At 56.1% G+C, this 16746-nt stretch overlaps 1 protein-coding gene across 10 annotated transcripts in view; it reads right to left on the bottom strand.

Annotated features, from left to right (window-relative positions):
- The window catches only part of MED15 (mediator complex subunit 15), a 44985-nt gene that overhangs the window by 19082 nt on the left and 9157 nt on the right, over window positions 1-16746 (bottom strand). For all 10 annotated transcript variants that reach the window (XM_081541971.1, XM_081541963.1, XM_081541964.1 and 7 more), the window contains exon 2: window positions 10690-10777. Coding sequence is in view for 9 of the 10 variants with exons in the window: in XM_081541963.1 (XP_081398089.1) it covers window positions 10690-10777 (88 nt within the window). In the remaining variant the exon portion in view is untranslated. The remainder of the gene's footprint in view (window positions 1-10689; window positions 10778-16746) is intronic.

Below are 16746 nucleotides of genomic sequence, written 5' to 3'. Positions count from 1 at the left end.
CCCCTCTGAGGTCCTCCCAGGGGCAGAGATGGCGACGGCGCCGTCCGTCCGTCCATGCAGCTCGGCCTCCTCTAGAATCCATCCCTCGGGAAAGGCCGGCAGAGCTTGGCTCCCGCAGGCCAGAGAAAGGCACAGAGAAACAGGAACCAGGAAGGTGCCCAGACAGACCCTGGGAGCCGCTGCTCCTCCAGCCCGCTGTGAGCCCTGCAAGGGTGGGGGGCGCCTCAGACATCCCTCCTTCCACAGCAGGGCCGGCCCAGCGACACAGGGCATCTCAGAGGCAGACCCGGGAGGGCCGGGCCCTTCAGGCTTCGCTCTGTTTGTAGAAACACTGTCGCGTCCCCACGGCCTGTGTCGCACGACTGACACAGTATTTACATGCTGGCAGATCTGGCTGCCCCCTCCACTCCCCCCGTCCCCCCGCCCCGCGGATTCACTGTGAGGTCAGGGAGAGGGCACGGCGCGGCTCAGGGAGGCAGGTGAAGGCCCTGCCCACGGCCCTCCTAGTTCCTGTGCTGCTGGACCCGCCCAGCAGGGCCTGCCTTCCACAGCTGTCCTCTTTGTAACCAAGGACACTCACTCCCGGGCGGTCCTGGGAAATCACTACTGTGAGCTTGTCCTGGGGGCAACGAAGGGATGTTTGTAACTAAACTCTTCCTTCAGAGAAGATGGACGACCCTGCGAGGCAGACAGCGGGCAGAGCTTCCTCGCCTGCTCTCTCAGCTCCCTCCTAAGCCACCGTGAGGCTGAGTCCCCCGGAGAGCGGCCGGAGGAGCGACCCGCCACAGCGGACAGAGATCGGCTCTAAGGAAGACGCACCGAGGGGGTTTCAGAGGACGCGACACAAAACTCACTTTCTAACCCCGTCAGCCCGCGTCCATCTCAAACCACCGCCAATGTGTCCTCACCTGGGGAATCAGAGGAAAACGGGGGGAAGGCCCAGGAGGCCCCAGGACAAGTAGTGAGGGGTGGGATGCGAGGAAGGGGTGCTCAACACGCCCCCTCCTGATGCCCCTCCATTTCTGGGAGGAAAGAGGTTCCCAAATCACCTGACCAGGCTGGTCCCTGAAGGGCAGCAGGGTGGCAAGTGGGGAGCAAGGAAAGTGGGGGCTAAAGGAAGCTCAAAAATGAGGAGGCCAAGGCAAGGAGACGGGGAGCCGGCCAGGTCGAGAGCTGACTCTCTGTAAAGGCCGTGGCCATCTTCTGGGCCAGAGAAACCTCAAAAGGATCTGCTGAGCTTTTTCTACTTCCAAATCAAGAGGACGCCGGTTACAAAGCAACCAGTTCATTAAAAAAATCCACAAACAACAAATGCTGGAGCGGGTGTGGAGAAAAGGGAACCCTCTCACCCTGCTGACGGGAACATAAACTGGTGCCGCTACTACGGAAACCAGTGTGGAGGTTCCTCAAAAAAACTACAACTAGAACTACTATGTGATCCAGTAATCCCACTCCTGGGCACGTATCCAGAGAAAAACATAACTTGAAAAGATCCATGCACCCCAGCATTCACATCAGCACTGTTCACAACAGCCAGGACGTGGAAGCAGCTAAGTGTCCATCGGCAGAGGAGCGGGCCGAGAAAACATGGTGCGTGCATGCACAGCAGACTGTCAGTCCCAAGAAAGAGTGAGATAATGGACCTAGAGGTGATCACACTAAGCCAAGTTAAGTCAGAGAAAAACAAATACCATATGCTATCATTTACATCTAAAATCCAAAATATGACAAACGAACTAATCTGTGAAGTAGAAACAGACTCCCAGACATACCACAGACAGACTTGTGGCTGCCAAGGGGGTGGGGGTAGGGAAGGGATGGGCTGGGAGGTGGGGCTTAGCAGGTGCAAACTGTTACACACAGAATGGGTAAACAAGGTACCCAGCAAAGGCAACCGTACTGAATATCCTATGATGCACTGTAATGGAAAAAGACCATGAAAAAGAATATACGTATGTGTAACTGAACCACTTTGCTGTAAAGAAAAAAAATCACGTTGTGAATCAACTGTATTTCAATTAAAACTAAAGCAGCCAGACACGTTTCCTCTGACACACAATACAGAGTACAAGGTCCAGACATATGTTCCCAAAGCCCTGGGCACAGAACCAGGGCCGAGTGCTTGGAGCCAGGTGGGCAGAGGGCCCCGTGGTCCGCGTCCACTGAGGCTGCCCACAGCCAGGGAAGCAGAGGCTCTGGGGACCTGAGGGGGCAGAGAGGGGCACGACCACCCGATGGGAGAAGAGGGCGCAGGGCGCGGCCGGCACGCTGTCGCCACGGGGCACTCCTGTGGGTCAACACCCCCATCGGGCCGACGGTCTCACCCCTCCAGCCCCCAGGGCAGCTGCTTGACCCCCTGTCCAGACTGGCCTCCCCAGGTGGGTGAGTTCCTGGCCCCCGAGCAGACACACGGGTTACAGCCCCACTCCTGCTCCAAGGCGCCCTTCCCAGGGCACCTAGAAAAGGGCAAGGAGGTGCACCCTCCGTCCTCTCTGGGGGTGGCCGGGCACGGAGAAGCCCCGCACTCTGCAGACCCACCCTGCATCCCTCCACCGCCTTGGGGGAGGTGCTGCTAGTGGGCTGAGATATGGGCACACAGAGGACAGGGGTGTGGGGCGAGGCTTCCTGCAGCTCACATGCTGGGTCCACCCCGTCCAAGTCTCAGCCAGGGTGGAGGACGCCTCCCCTCACCGAGTGGAGGCAGGAGTGGGACACTCAGGCTGCAGGTGAAACACCACAGGCTACACACTAGATGCTCCACTGTTAGACCTTCTGTGTAAGACTTGGGGAATCTGAACACGTGTATCTGCTTTATATCTGCACAGGAAAGGCTGCAGATCAACAATTAAACTCCAGAGATCCCAGGAAGTGGGCTGGGAAGGAGCCCTCCTGCCTTGTTAGATGGCTTTCACACTGGAAGTATATAAATCTTTTACCAAACTGAAGATAAAGCCACATCAAAAGAACAAGTACAACTTCTAAAAAGGCAAAATCAACCAACATATGAGTTGACACAGGTTGGTGTAGAATCATAGAGAAAAGGGTTCTTCTGATTGATCCCCTTAAAAAACAAAACGCAAAAACATCCTCAGAGGGAGGGGTACATGTTAAGGACACACAGCTGCAAAGAAACCCTAAATGTCATCCCGCATTTTGTCATTTGCTGCCAATACTAGCGGTGATACTGGTCTGTTCACCCTGAAAGTCCTTTAAAAAGCAGTTATGCCAACGACATCAGAAGGTGAGAGATTCACATCGGGGAACAGATACATGTTTAAAATGAAAGTAAAACCCTGCAGTTGGAAATATCAATGTGAAATTACGGGGTTTTGACATTGCTGTCATTTCAAAACCACAGGACTCAGCTCTACCCACAACAGGCGCAGAAGCAGTGAGCAGCCTCAGGCCCACACTGCAAGCCGCCAGGACCATTTCACCCTCCATAGGAACAAGGGCTCCTCAGAGCAACAGCTGACCCTGAGCTGAGAGGCAAGCAAGCTACCAAAGACTAGGGGTTGTGACAGGGGCTCCGGACCAGGAGTGCACCCGCGGGCAGCAATGGAGACACCCCAAAGGACTGAAATGCCCCAGGCCCACGACGTGACTGCAGGAAGAGAAGTGGCTGAACCCCACCCCTGGGCCACCAATCCACAAGAAGGTGTTCCTGAGGGTCCCCAAAGGCTGTGTTTCAGGCAACCAAGAAGCCCTGGTGGACGAAAGAAAACCTTTCTTGGCAAGAAAATTTCACCTAACAAATGTAGAAGAAAAGCCAGAATTCAGGACGATTACCAGTCTGCAGCACCAGTTAAGTGATGGAATCATTAGATGGTAAGTGGACGGGATACTTCATAAAAGTCAGGCTGTCTCTGTCCCAACTCCTGACCAACTGTGGCCTTGTGGGAACACTAAGACGCCCAGAAACACCATACATACAACACACACAACGATGAGGCACCACCTCCCACATACTCTTGCTAACGAGACTTCTGCATACCGTGCTCCCCTGATCCAACGCCCAAGTCACAAGTACGGGACAGGCAGGAGCGAGCCGGGCCAAGGGAAGGCTGTTGGTGGGAACACGCGTGGTAAACAGCCACTGAGGACGCAGAGGAACTGAAGGAGCTGCTGAGAAAGCTCACGTTGTTTTTGAGAACACAGATGTCATCAGAAACAGGACGCTGGGAGACAGGCAAATGTTAAAGGTACTTCTGGGGAGGGCTCGGGGGAAAGCAGGGAGAAGCCCTGCCACCCTGGCCCAACATCTAGCGGCGCGGGCCATGAGCCGAGGGGAAGGCAGACCCGAGAGGCAGTGAACAGAGTTGGGAGGTCCGGCTGGCCCACAGACAAGACGCGAGAGGGAAGGAAAAAACCCAGGGAAGAGCTGCCGAGCAGAAAGGAACCTGGCCCTAGTTTGAAAAATTCCCAGGCTGTCCGAGTTACAAAAAAACCAGCAGGAAAGCCAGGAGATTCACTGTAGGAATGTGTGCTCTGGAGAAAAGGCTGAGGGTGTGTCTGGACAGACTGCCAGGGCCGAGGAGACGAGGCATGCGAGGAATCCTCTGGGTCACCTCACAGACGCCAGGATGGGCGATGAGATTACAGGGGTGAAAGGTCTGTGGGGACCTCCTGTCTGATGGCGACTCTGTCACACACACGAGGCCCATGAGGGTTAGCGTGTCACACAGCAGACACTGTCAGCTTGGGCTGAAAGGGTAACATTTTAAAAGGGTGTCAGGCTCCCAAAGTCTACATGCAGCGAACAGGTAAAACCCATAAAGTCCTGGCTGCAGACACGACCACCAGGGGCGAGCCTTGGGCCGTGAGGCCAAAGTCATGAGCCCGGAGTCCGCCGAGTCTGTGGGAACCTGTCCAGCAGCTACAGGAAGCAAACACCCTGTGTCTCTAGACTGGCCCATTCCAGGCACTTTATACAGATGCCTTGCACGACGCGTGCCCTCTGGCGACTGCGTCACTGAACTCAGCGTGATGTTTTCAAGGGCCAGCGTATTGGACCGCCCTCTGTACTTCATTCTGTCACACAGTCCATCCTACGGACACTAGTCGGTGGTACACGCCTGTGGGCCCCCACTTTCTGGCTGTAGTGAGTGATGCTACCAATATCTGTGCACACGCTCTGTGCACACAGGGCATCTGTTTAATTTCTGAGGAATCGCCACAGTGTTCCCACAGTGGCCGCTCCACTGTACCCTCCTTCCAGCAATGCCTGGTATTTCCAATTTCTCACCAGTACTTCTCAGATGAATAAGCAGTATTCATCTATTTTTATTACCGCCATCATGAATGGGAAGCTGTATTTCACTGTGGTTTGGATTTGCTTTTCCCTAATGACTAGTGGCACAGAGCATCGTTTCATGTGCTTCTCGGCCATCTGAGGATCTTCTCTAGAGAAACGTCTATTCAGGTTCTTGACCCATTTCTGAATTAGGCTGTTTGGCTCCTCTTGTCGTGGAGTTGTGGTTCTTTATATACTGTGGTTTCCATTCGCTCGTCAGATACATGGCTCCCAAATACTTCCTCCCGCTTCACAGGTCTCCTTACTCTCTTCATGGTGTCCTTTGATACGCAATAGCTTTTAAATTTTTTTAACTGTAAACTTTTTCATTTCGCACTGGAGTACAGACGATTGACCACGCTGTGGTGGTTTCAGAGGGACTCAGCCACACACATACGTATCCACTCATCAGATTTTAGTTCTGACAAAGGCTTTGCTGCTTGTGCTTTTGGTGCCATGTGTAAGAAACCACTGCCTAATCTGAGGTCACAAAGATTTACGCCTGTATTTTCTTCTAGGAGTTCTACAGTTTAACTCTTACATCTTTCATCCATTTCGAGTTAATGTTTGTGTATGGTATGCGGCTGGGTTCCCACTTCAGTATTACACACGTGGTAATGCAGCTGTTCTCTTCCAAGACTTGGCTAGGATGGGCCCTGGAGTTCCCCTGGGATCAGTCTGTCAGTCTCCATGAAGTCTGTGTGAAAGCTTTCCTCCTGTGCTGAAAAATGTATCAGTCCCCAGAGCAGCCCTTCCAGAGCCAGTGTTCTCAGCAACACCAGGCCTTTGCTAAGTGCTGTGTTGTGATTGACATAATTTTACACCTTACCTTTAGACAGCATAAAATATTTTAGACATACAAAAAATGATTGACGTGACAAACGACAGTGGGCTCCTTACCCAGTTTAAATTTAAAACTAAGATCGAACGAAGAAAGCAAGCAAGCCGGTCCCGCAGCTTGCAGCAGCTGTGCTGCTCAGCCCACAGCTCGGTTCTTCACGGCTGAAGTGGAGACAGTCCCAGGGGCTCCACGGAGTGTTGGTAAAGCACTCTCTCAGCGTGGAAACAGAGCCACTGAAAACCAGAGAACAGCATTTCCACGGAGGGCACCGAGCAAGCCTGCCGAGGCAGGGTGGTGCAGCAGGAGGCCCGGCTGGCACCCCACATACGGCAGAGGGCAGGAGGCTGGCTCTGGTCCTGCCGACCCCTGGCCACACCCAGGTCTTTCTTGCAGGTCTCAGCAGCCGTTGCTAGCAAATTGCTAATCTTTTCACGTCGTTTGCCATTTTCAATGTACACAGTTGTGCTTTTCTCCTGCAATAACTGTCCCTGATCAAACTAGGACAGCAGAAGATGTCTTCAGGTTCAGTCAAAGGCAGACTGTCGGCTTGTGGGCCCATAAACAGGGCTGAAGTAGGCCAGGGCCTCCTGATCAGCCGTGCGCGCACCTCCCCTCTCCCAGGCTGCTCTCTTGCTCGTTCACCCCAGCGGGACGTCTGCACTCCACTGGCCCGCCTCTGACAAGCCTCCAGGCTGCCTCGCAATTCCAACGCTCTTGGCCTCCCCGGCGCCTGGGTTTCACCTTGGCCCCGGCCAGGGGAACTCCCGCTTCAAACCAGAGACGTGCACTACTCGTCCACAGGACTGTACACCAAGCAGAAGAGCCGGGCTGCGGGTAACATGCAAGCTTCACCCACAAACAACCCCAGCGCTGCAGGGTGGCTCCCACCAAGAAGGGCGGTCCGCCATCCACACGGCGGTGACCAGAGACAATGCTGTCAACACTCACAGGTGCGCCTGTGCGGCGGGCTTCATGACGCGGGCCCCTCAGGTGCTCCGAGAAACCGGGAAACTCGCCACGAGAGGGAGGAGAGCCCCTGGTGTGGGCATCAACACCAGGATCAACACAGCTGTCTGGGCCAAAGAACACGGAGCGCCCCACACCGGATCTGTGTGCCGCTATCCAGAACACGTGGTGAGGACCCACCGAACAAGTTCTACATGCTGGTTACCTACGTGCCTGTCACCACTTTCAAAAATCTACAGTTACTGTGGATGAGAACTAACTGCTCATTGTCCAACAAAGTTACTGAAGTTCAAAAAAAACAAAAATAAATAAATAACCAACCAAATGATAAGCAAACATCAGCAACGCACCCAGCTGTGACGAGCCCCTTCACGCACGCGGCACAGAGGTCAGCCGCCCGGGCCCTCCCGAATCTTCAGAGCGCTCCGGCTGTGATCACACCCCCAGCCCAGGCACTGTGGCTTCTGCTTCCCTCAGTCTCTCTGAGGCAGAGAGCAGACCCACCTGCAGGAATTCAGGTGTGAAGAATTAAATTGGGTATTTGGATGTCTTTTGCTTTGCAAGATGGGAGGAAGGGAAGGAAAGTTGGCAGGCTCTGACCCCAGGCCCCCGGGTGGGAGACCTCCTGGGCAAGTCCCCTGGGAGCTGTGTGCCTGAGCCGCCCCGGCTGCATCCTGGGCCACACGGCGCTGTGCCTGCTTCCAGGGCCTTGCAAGGGGTGCTTACTCCAACCCCACCCCGCCAGACCCACAGAGGCAGGACAGACACCATCACCGCTCTAGCCCATGACTCTCTGGGGCAGCTCCTCACACAGCAACAGACACCCAACAGTACTGGACAACAAGGGGAGAATTTCCAAAGGAAGCAATTCAATAAGCCCTCCCCAAGGCTCTCATCTCATCTCATCCCCCAAACACCAGCAAATTACACACCCAACACGGGACGTGTGTCCAAACCTGAAAAGAGCTCTTCAATAGAAACACTAATGACTCAATTTTAAAACGGGCAAAGGGTCTGAACAAACATTTCTCTAAAGAAAATATACAAATGACCAATCAGCATAGTAAGCTATCTGGGAATGCAAATCAAAACCAGAATGAGGGGGCTTACCTGGTGGTTCAGTGGTTAAGAATCTGCCTGCCAGCGCAGGCGACACAGGCTCCGTCCTCAGTCTAAGATCCTAGGTGTCCCAAGGAAACCAAGCCCGCCGCTACAACTACTGCGCCTGAGCTCTCGGACCCGTGAGCCACAACCACTGAAGCCCACGCATCGAGAGCCCGTGCTCCGCAACAAGAGGCCACCGCAAGGAGAAGCCTGCGCATGACTCGAGAGCACCCCGACTCACTGCGACGCAGTCAAGTCCGCATACAGCAATGAAGACCCAGCACAGCCACGAATTAATTAATCTTTAAAAAACCACAATGATATACCACTTCACACTCATTATGAAGGCTACAATAAAACAGTAACAAGTACTGATGAGGAATGGAGAAACTAGAATGAAATACACCCCCAGTGGGAATGTAAAATGGTGCAGCTGCTTTGAAAACAATTTGGCAAAATTCCTCAGAAGGTTAAACAGAACTACCATCCGATCCAGCAATTTCTTACCCAGGTGTATACCAAGCAGGAATGAAACACACACGTCCCCAGGACGCTCAGAGCAGCAGCTGTAACAGCCAGCACCTGGGGACAGTCCCGATGCGCGTCAACTGATGGGTTTGCTGTTGCTCAGTCGTGTCCGACTCTTTGCAACCCCGTGGACTGCAGCACGCCAAGCTCCCCTGTCCATCACCATCTCCCGGAGCTTATTCAAACTCATGTCCACTGAGTCGGTGATGCCATCCAACCATCTCATCCTCTGCTGTTCCCTTCTCCTCCCGCCTTCAGTCTTTCCCAGCATCAGGGTCTCTTCTAAGGAGTCAGCTCTTTCCATCAGGTGGCCAAAGTATTGGAGCTTCAGCATCAGTCCTTCCAATGAATATTCAGGACTGATTTCCTTTACAATTGACTGGTTTGATCTCCTCGCAGCCCAAGGGACTCTCAAGAGTCTTCTCCAGCACCCAGTTTAAAAGCATCACTTCTTTGGTGCTCAGCCTTCTTTATGGTCCAACTCTCACATCCATGCATGACCACTGGAGAAACCACAGCTCTAACAATGATGGATGGATGAACAAAATGTGGCTCACCTACGCAATGGAATATGCTTGGAAATACAAAGAGATGGAGTACACGCCACAACATGGTCCATGGACAAACACTGAAAATATTTTACTAGGAGGCCAGTCACAAAAACACGTCTTTTACGATTGCATTTACATGAAAAGTACAGGATAGGCAAATCAATAGCAACAGAAAGCAGGTAGGTGGCTGCCTAGGGCTGAGGAGGATGGGGAGTGCGGCTACTAAATGGGCATAGAGTTTCTTTAGGAAAAGCTCTAGGGAGAGCCCTGGGGGCCCAGTGGTCAGGATTCCAGGCCTTCACTGCCAGAGCCTGGGTTCAATCCCTGGTCAGGGAACTGACATCCCACAAGCCAAGTGGTGCCATGCAAAAAAGGAAAAGAAGGAAAAGAAAATGCTCTGAAACACATCATGATGATGGCAGCACAACTCTGGGAAGGCCCTAAAGACGACTGAACTGCACACGTTACACGGGTGAATTGTATAATGTATGAATCAGAGCTTGATAAGGCTGTTACAAAAGAAGAAAATGCTTACCACCCTCCATGTGCACGGGAGGCCCGTCCTTCACCTACACATGCTAACACACACTTGTGTTGCTGATCGCCAAGCCCAGCCTACACACGTGGCTTCTATTTCGGAAACTGTGCCCGGCAGCCAGTGAGCGCTGCCCCCCCGTTTCAGGGAATATCTGCCTCATCGAAACACTCAAGACAGGCTCACGTTTCCCCAGCGGAGCTCGGTACGCCTTGGCAGCTGGTTCACCTACTCCAGTACCCAACCGTAAACACCGTCTGCTTTCAACTCTCGACAGAGGGTCCCAGAGCTGCAGCCCTGCGCTTGGGGGCCAGGCGCTCGGCAGAGCCAGGCGGCCCAGACAAGCCGCCTTCTGTGTGTCTGTCCCGCTTCACTGCGACGAGCAGCTCTGCCCCCAGGAGCGCGCACGATGACAGGGAGGGTCACGTGGGACCCAGGCGGCCCCAGGTCCTGTGAGAACTCACAGAGGACCCGCCCCAACCACTCAACCAGCACCATCCCCCAGCCCGGTCCTCGCCAGGGCCACACCCTCCACGAGCATTACCCGCGGCCCTTAGGAGAGGGCGGGAGCCCTTCTGGGCCCACCTGCCAGGGCCCGAGCCCTGGGGAGGACTGAGCCTGAGGACAGAGTGTTTCTGCCTCAGGGCACCGTCCACAGGAGCCGACAAGGCCCAAGAGCGCCCTACGGGACTCACAGGAGCTGGGCACGAACAGGGGTGCCAACAGGCTGGCCTGGGCGCCCACACACTGCCCTCCCACACCTGTACCACAGACGAAGGGGAAGACCTGCAGAGCAGCACCCAGCACCGAGCAGCCACCCCGTCCCCACAGCCTGGCACCTGCCCCCACAGCACCGACCCCAGGGCCTTACCCGGGTCTTGGCCTTCAGGAACACGTGGCTCTCCATGTCCTTGCTGGATTTGCTGTGGGCCACGCCAGCCTTCCTCATGGCATCCTCGCTGGAATACAAAGGAGGAGAGACGTTGACACAGGCTCCCTGGCCAGCGGGCCCTCACAGCAGCTGTCCGGGGCCCACGGGCGGCCCGCCCCGCCAGCCTAGCCAATGCCCAGGGCAGGCACGGAGGGAGGGGCCGTCAGTACAGCGAGGAAAGGCGGCCGAGCACAGGAGAAGGCGGCAGGGCCAGGAAAGGCGGTCACGCTGGCAACAAAGCAGCCGCCCGGCTCGGGCCGGCAGAGGGGCCAGCCTAGGGCTGCTCACAACCAGCACAGTTGATGGCAGAGTGGCGGCCGCCTCCAATTCCTGCCCTGGGGACACCTGCGTCCCCGCCCAACTCTGCTCCAAGAGCAACAGGACACCCGTTCAGAACAGACGGGACACGCTGGTCACCTTAGTCCCCCCAAGGCAAAGTTCCCACACGCAGGTCCCCCCAGTGGGACCAAGGAGATGAGCCAAACCTCATCAACCTCCACTCAAGGCAGACCCTGACCACACAGATGCCAACGCACACACAGCAAGAGACCGAATCCGGGCCAGGTTTTCATCACGCGACGCCCTGCAGGACGACAGCCGTGCTGGGACCTCTCTGGGTGGCAGGACACACCCCGCACCCCCACAAAGGTGAGGACAGGTGCGAACATGTTAGAAAGGAGGGGGCGCCAGGCTCGGACCCCCTGCTCCCCTGCAGGATGGGCCTCCCCACCTTTCTCCCCAGAGCTGGGCTCACTAATAAAGAACTCCCTCACCCCTACAACGGAATCCAACAAGCCTGGTCCAGCAGGTACCATGGGCTTCTGACCGTTCCAAACACACCCACACCCCAGGCACTGCAAGTGTGGGGGGGCTGCAGGACCACATCTGTCATCCCGAAAAAAATCCCAGGAAGGACGCGAAATGCTGAGAGAGAGATCCATACTAACGTGTGGGGAAAATACAACGCCGTGGAGCCGCCGCCCTGCAGGTAACACATGCCCACGCGGGTCAGAGTCCCACCTCCCTGAGCCTGCGCCGCGCCGGGCCCAGAGGCAGCCAGAGTGGAGGAGACCCACGCACCAAGAGACACGCAACCAGGCTCAGAAAGAGGCGACAGGAAGGCAGCAGGAGCACAAGGCCAGACCCTGGCAGGCCGGGGAGCGCGCGGGCAGGGGCTAAGGTCGGCGGGGCAGGCGCTCCACATGGAGGTGAGCTCTGAGACCCCAAGCATCTCAGAGAGAAGTGACTGAGCAGAACCATCTTCAGGGGGGACAGGGGGCCGCCCCTCTGCCCAGGCAGAGCTCCACTGGTCTCTGGTCCAGACCTGACCCACCACCCGGGCCCCCGAGGCCCCCGGCTGGAGCCCAGAAGCCACCTGCAGGGACACACCGGGGAAACCCCTGCAGCCCAGGCTCTGCCCTCCAGCTCCCAGAAGAGACACCTGGGAGCCTCCTCTTCCCGGCTCAGTCCTCGCCCCTCGCCCCACCATGCCCGCGCCGGTCTGCTGGCCTCCGCCTCCAGGCCTCCACAGTGGGGAACTCCGCTCAGTCGGAGTCCAGCCCTCGTCCCTGCTGTTGGCATCTGCAGCGGAAGGCAGACGCCTGCTGTGTGTCCCTAGGCGGGTGCGCCTGCAGGAGAGCCGGATGTGTGCTCAGGCCACGGGCCCTGGGCACCCAGACCCCACTGGTGACCCTGTGCAAGGCGCCACCTCAAGGTGCCTGCGTGCCCTTGCTGCAGAGGGTGGATGGGGACAGGGCCGCCTCACGGGGTCCTGCTGAGGTTACAGGAGGACACTGTCAGGCACGGGAAGCACCGGGGTGTGAAGGAGACCAGTCAGAGAGCAGTCTTGCTGGAACCTCCCGTCTCTCCTGACACCCCCTCCTCAAGGTGGCCTCCCCGGGCGTGACGGGGCCCGAGTGCCCAGCACCCCGCTCCTCCCTCTGGGGCCCGTGCCGAAGCTCTTGGCCTCAGGGGGACCGCATGCCCTCCGCCAACCGATTTGGGAACCATGACCCTCTCGGGGGCGGAGGTTTCTGCAGCCCCGGCCCCTCCCAGGAGAGGCTTCCTGGCCAGGTGCCGCCTGTGCGCAGGCGTTTTTTCCAGCCACGGGGGACAGAAGCCTGCGGCTGGCGGGTGACCCCGCCCCCAGTGTGAGCTCCGAATCCCGGCAGGCAGCTCCCGGCAGGCAGCGTGGAGGAGGGCAGGAGGACGCGCCCCGCCCGCGGCCCCTCCCGCACACCACCGGGCACATGGCACAGAGCGGGCAGGACTCACCAGGCGGAAGGACCCCAGGGGCGAGGCCTTGCACCAAGGCCACAGAAGCGGAGCCCGGAACCCAGGTCACTCGAAGCTGACTGAGCCCCTTTGTAAACATCGCCAAAAGCCCCCTCCTCCCTGATCGTCACTAACAAGCTTCCTGACTCCCCGTTAGGCAAAAAGGCCCACCCCAGTGAACACCCTATAGTGCCCCAACCGATCACCTAACACCAGCCTTCCAGTAGGAATTTTCTTTTGTCTTGAGGCTATAAAAATTAGCTATTAACTCAGGAAAACTGTCGACTCTCCCTTGCCTGTGAGGAGTTTTCGGCCCACTGCACTCACGGTGCCCATTATTTCTGCTCTTTGTTCTTAGTAAACTCACTCCCTTCTGACATGCTCTATGTCTGGAGAGTCTTCTCCTACCCACACTTGGACTGCCCCAACATTTGGTGTCCCGTACTGGGCTCTGTGTCTGGAAATTCTATTCTAACCTGCACTCGGACTGCCTCAGCAGAAAAGAGGTTCCTCCCACATTTTTATCAGCCACCCACCAGGGAGGAGGAGAAGCTCAAGCCCTGCCCTGAGGTCCAAGGAGGGGTGCCAGGGCCCAAGGGTCGGGGGCAAGCTCCCCACAGCTGCAGCACAGCCTGGGGTGCTGACTGGTGAAGCACGGCTCGGGCCAGCACAGGCGAGACCCGTCCTGCCCTCCCTAAATGCCATCGGGCACCAAGGAAGCCCGGGAGTCCGCCTCCAGAGAGGAAACGGAGTCACCACACTGGCCCCGAGAGGGAACAGAGCTGTGTCCGACTCACCATATCGACAGGGTTCATACTGTCAAGTCAGAAAGGACCCAAACTTTCTTTGGTTTGTCCCTTCAAGTATTATACTCTCTTAGGCACCGAATTCTTTAAAAATTGTGAACTTCTTTGGAGAGGAGGATGATAAAGGATCAGCCAGAATAAAAAATAAATAAATATATATGTATATAGATTCCAGTGTGCGCTTTGGTCTCTGAAGAGGAACCCACCTGCAGAAGAACAGAGACATGTGAAGGGTGAGGCGCTAGCTTAAGTCATGATCCACATAAACACATTCCCTGTAATAACCTCACTTGAATAAAAGTAAAATTACATAAGAGCTGAACATCCCGCTGGAAAGAGGGGCTGGACCTGCAGGCGTCATTTCCACTGGCCTTCCCAGAGCCCCGTCAGAGTGAGGGGCTGACCACGGGCTCCCACACGCCGAACACGGCAGATAAAGATCCCCTGGAGAAACTCAGCAGGAAGAAGAAAATATCAAGAAACTACCTTTATTACCCAAGTATAATAGATAAGACATCGCATCCATTTAACAAGAACAGGACACGGTAAAACCAGAAAAGTCAGACTGCCAAAAGAGAAAAAAAGTTCTTACAAATGAAAGTTTATTAGATGTTCGCAGGGAAAGGTCAGAGGTAAAACTGAAGACGTCTCCTGCAGGGCAGAGCCAGAGACAGGAGATAAAGACGAGAAGAAGGGCTGAAGCCAGAAAGACCTGGGGAAGGGTGCACCCCGGGGTGCGTCCTGAGGAGCGTCCCTGAAGTGCCGCCTGAGCTGGGGGTGAGGCGAGCTGCCCTAAAGCTCTCCGAGAGGAGAGGCACCAGGTCCAGCCTGGAGCCAAGCAGCAGCGGGACAGGCGGCCCAGTCGTCAGGGAAGCCCCTCCACCCAAAAGGCCACGTGCATCGGGACTGACACGCCTCCCCGGAGCCCCTCCTCGAGGCTGCTGGATAGAGAGCGTGAGCCAGAGAGGACACCTCCAGGGAGCAAGAACCCCGACACCAGCGCCCTGTGGGACACCAGCCCCTGAGAGGGCCTCGCCCCCAGGCCACCAGAAGCGAGATGGGGAAGGACGCAGCCCTCAGCTAGTGTGCCCAGAGGCGCCGACCAGAGAGGGCCCGGTGCACAGCGCCCCTGCGGGAGAGACCACTCCCGGTGCGCCCCAGCACCCGGGGGGCTGTGCTGCGGGGCAGGCAACCGTGAGCCACAGCCGGCTTAGTCCCGGCCTGAGCGGAGGGTGCCTGCTCGCCCTCACAGCAGCTGGAAGCGCGTCTCAAGCTACATCCCAGACCTCACTCCTTGTTTTCTTCTCACGTCCCTGTTGGTCGGACGGAGCTCTCCAGTTTCTGCTGGAAAGATCTCTTAATGGCAGATGAGGCTCAGTGAAAGAACCAGACCTAAAGAAGCTACCGCTGCTCTTGGGAGGGCGTGTCTTATCTGAACTAGAGAAGCCACACAAGCTGTGCCACCTTCTCCGCTCTGCACGTCTGACTCATCTAGGCACAACCCCAGGGCTCCAGGCCTGGGGCCACAGTGGCTCCCCAGGTTCCAGCTCTGAGTGCGTCCCAGCCACCCGGGGGCAACCACCTGGTAAGGAAGGTCTGTGCCAAGCCAAGAGCTTACACAAGAGCTTATCTCACAGGACTTGTGAAGTGTTTGGGAGGGGCAAAGCCCTGTCTTCCAGAGATCCGCACTTGATTCGGGCAGTGAGAATCACATGGTATCTGGGATGTGACTGAAAATAGTCCAGGGGAGGGGGGGACAGGGAGAAGGAGGTGTAGGCGGGTCCCATGATGTGAACTCTCCAAGTAGTGGGGAGACCGCACTCCCATGATCCCTACTCCTGTGAAGGGTTGGAGAAGTTCTAGTGGAACTTTGAACAAGATAGGACATAAAAGGGTCATCTCATCCGGTGCAGGCCCTGCTCACACCCTCATCTTGTCAGAGACCCCACCCCTGAACCACCGTTATGAGCCTCATCAAACTCTCCCAGCGGGGAGCGGGGGACACATGGTGTTTTAAGGCAGGAGCACACTGCGTCCCCCTCTGCCTGGCCAAGGAATAAACCCACCCTTTCCTACTTCACCCGGACAGATAGGGGCGTTTCAAGCACACAGCATGACACTGCGGAGAAGCGTGAAGAAGGCTCACATCCAAGAGTGTCCTGCAGTGGGGTCCTTCGGTCCCTTACACAGGAGCGATCGTGTGGCTAGAGAGCCTGGGCTTCTGGGACGTGGGAAGCACCGAGCCTCAGAAGACCTGCTCTAGTAACCAGCAGTCGGCCCAGGCCCTCCCCGCCCAGACGGACCAGAAGGCTCGCTGTGTCGCAGCTCGGTTCAGTCGCTCAGGCGTGTCGACTCTTTGCAGCCCCATGGACCGCAGCATGCCATGCCTCCCTGTCCATCACCAACTCCGGGAGTTTACTCAAACTCATGTTCATAGAGTCGGTGATGCCCTCCAACCATCTCATCCTCTGCCGTCCCCTTCTCCGCCTGCCTTCAATCTTTCCCAGCATCAGGGTCTTTTCAAATGAGTCAGTTCTTCGAATCAGGTGGCCAAAGTATTGGAGTTTCAGCTTCAGCATCAGTCCTTCCAATGAATATTCAGGACTGATCTCCTTAGGATGGACTGGTTGGATCCCCTTGCAGTCCGAGGGACTCTCAAGAGTCTTCTCCAACACTGCAGCTTAAAAGCATCAATTCTTCGGCACTCAGCTTTCTTTATGGTCCAACTCTCACATTCATACATGACTACTGGAAAAACCATAGCTTTGACTAGACAGACCTTTGTTGGCAATGTCTCTGCTTTTTAATATGCTGTCTAGGTTGGTCATAGCTTTTCTTCCAAGGAGGAAGCATATTTTAATTTCATGTCTGCAGTCACCATCTGCCATTTGGAACCATTTTGTAACCCAAGAAAATA

This window comes from Giraffa tippelskirchi, chromosome 11 (genome assembly GCF_054371585.1).
Source record: "Giraffa tippelskirchi isolate mGirTip1 chromosome 11, T2T-mGirTip1v1.2.pri, whole genome shotgun sequence".
NCBI classification, from domain to species: Eukaryota; Metazoa; Chordata; class Mammalia; order Artiodactyla; family Giraffidae; genus Giraffa; species Giraffa tippelskirchi.
The sequence above is the reverse complement of the archived record's forward strand: the minus strand, read 5'-3'. Positions and strand labels throughout refer to the sequence as shown.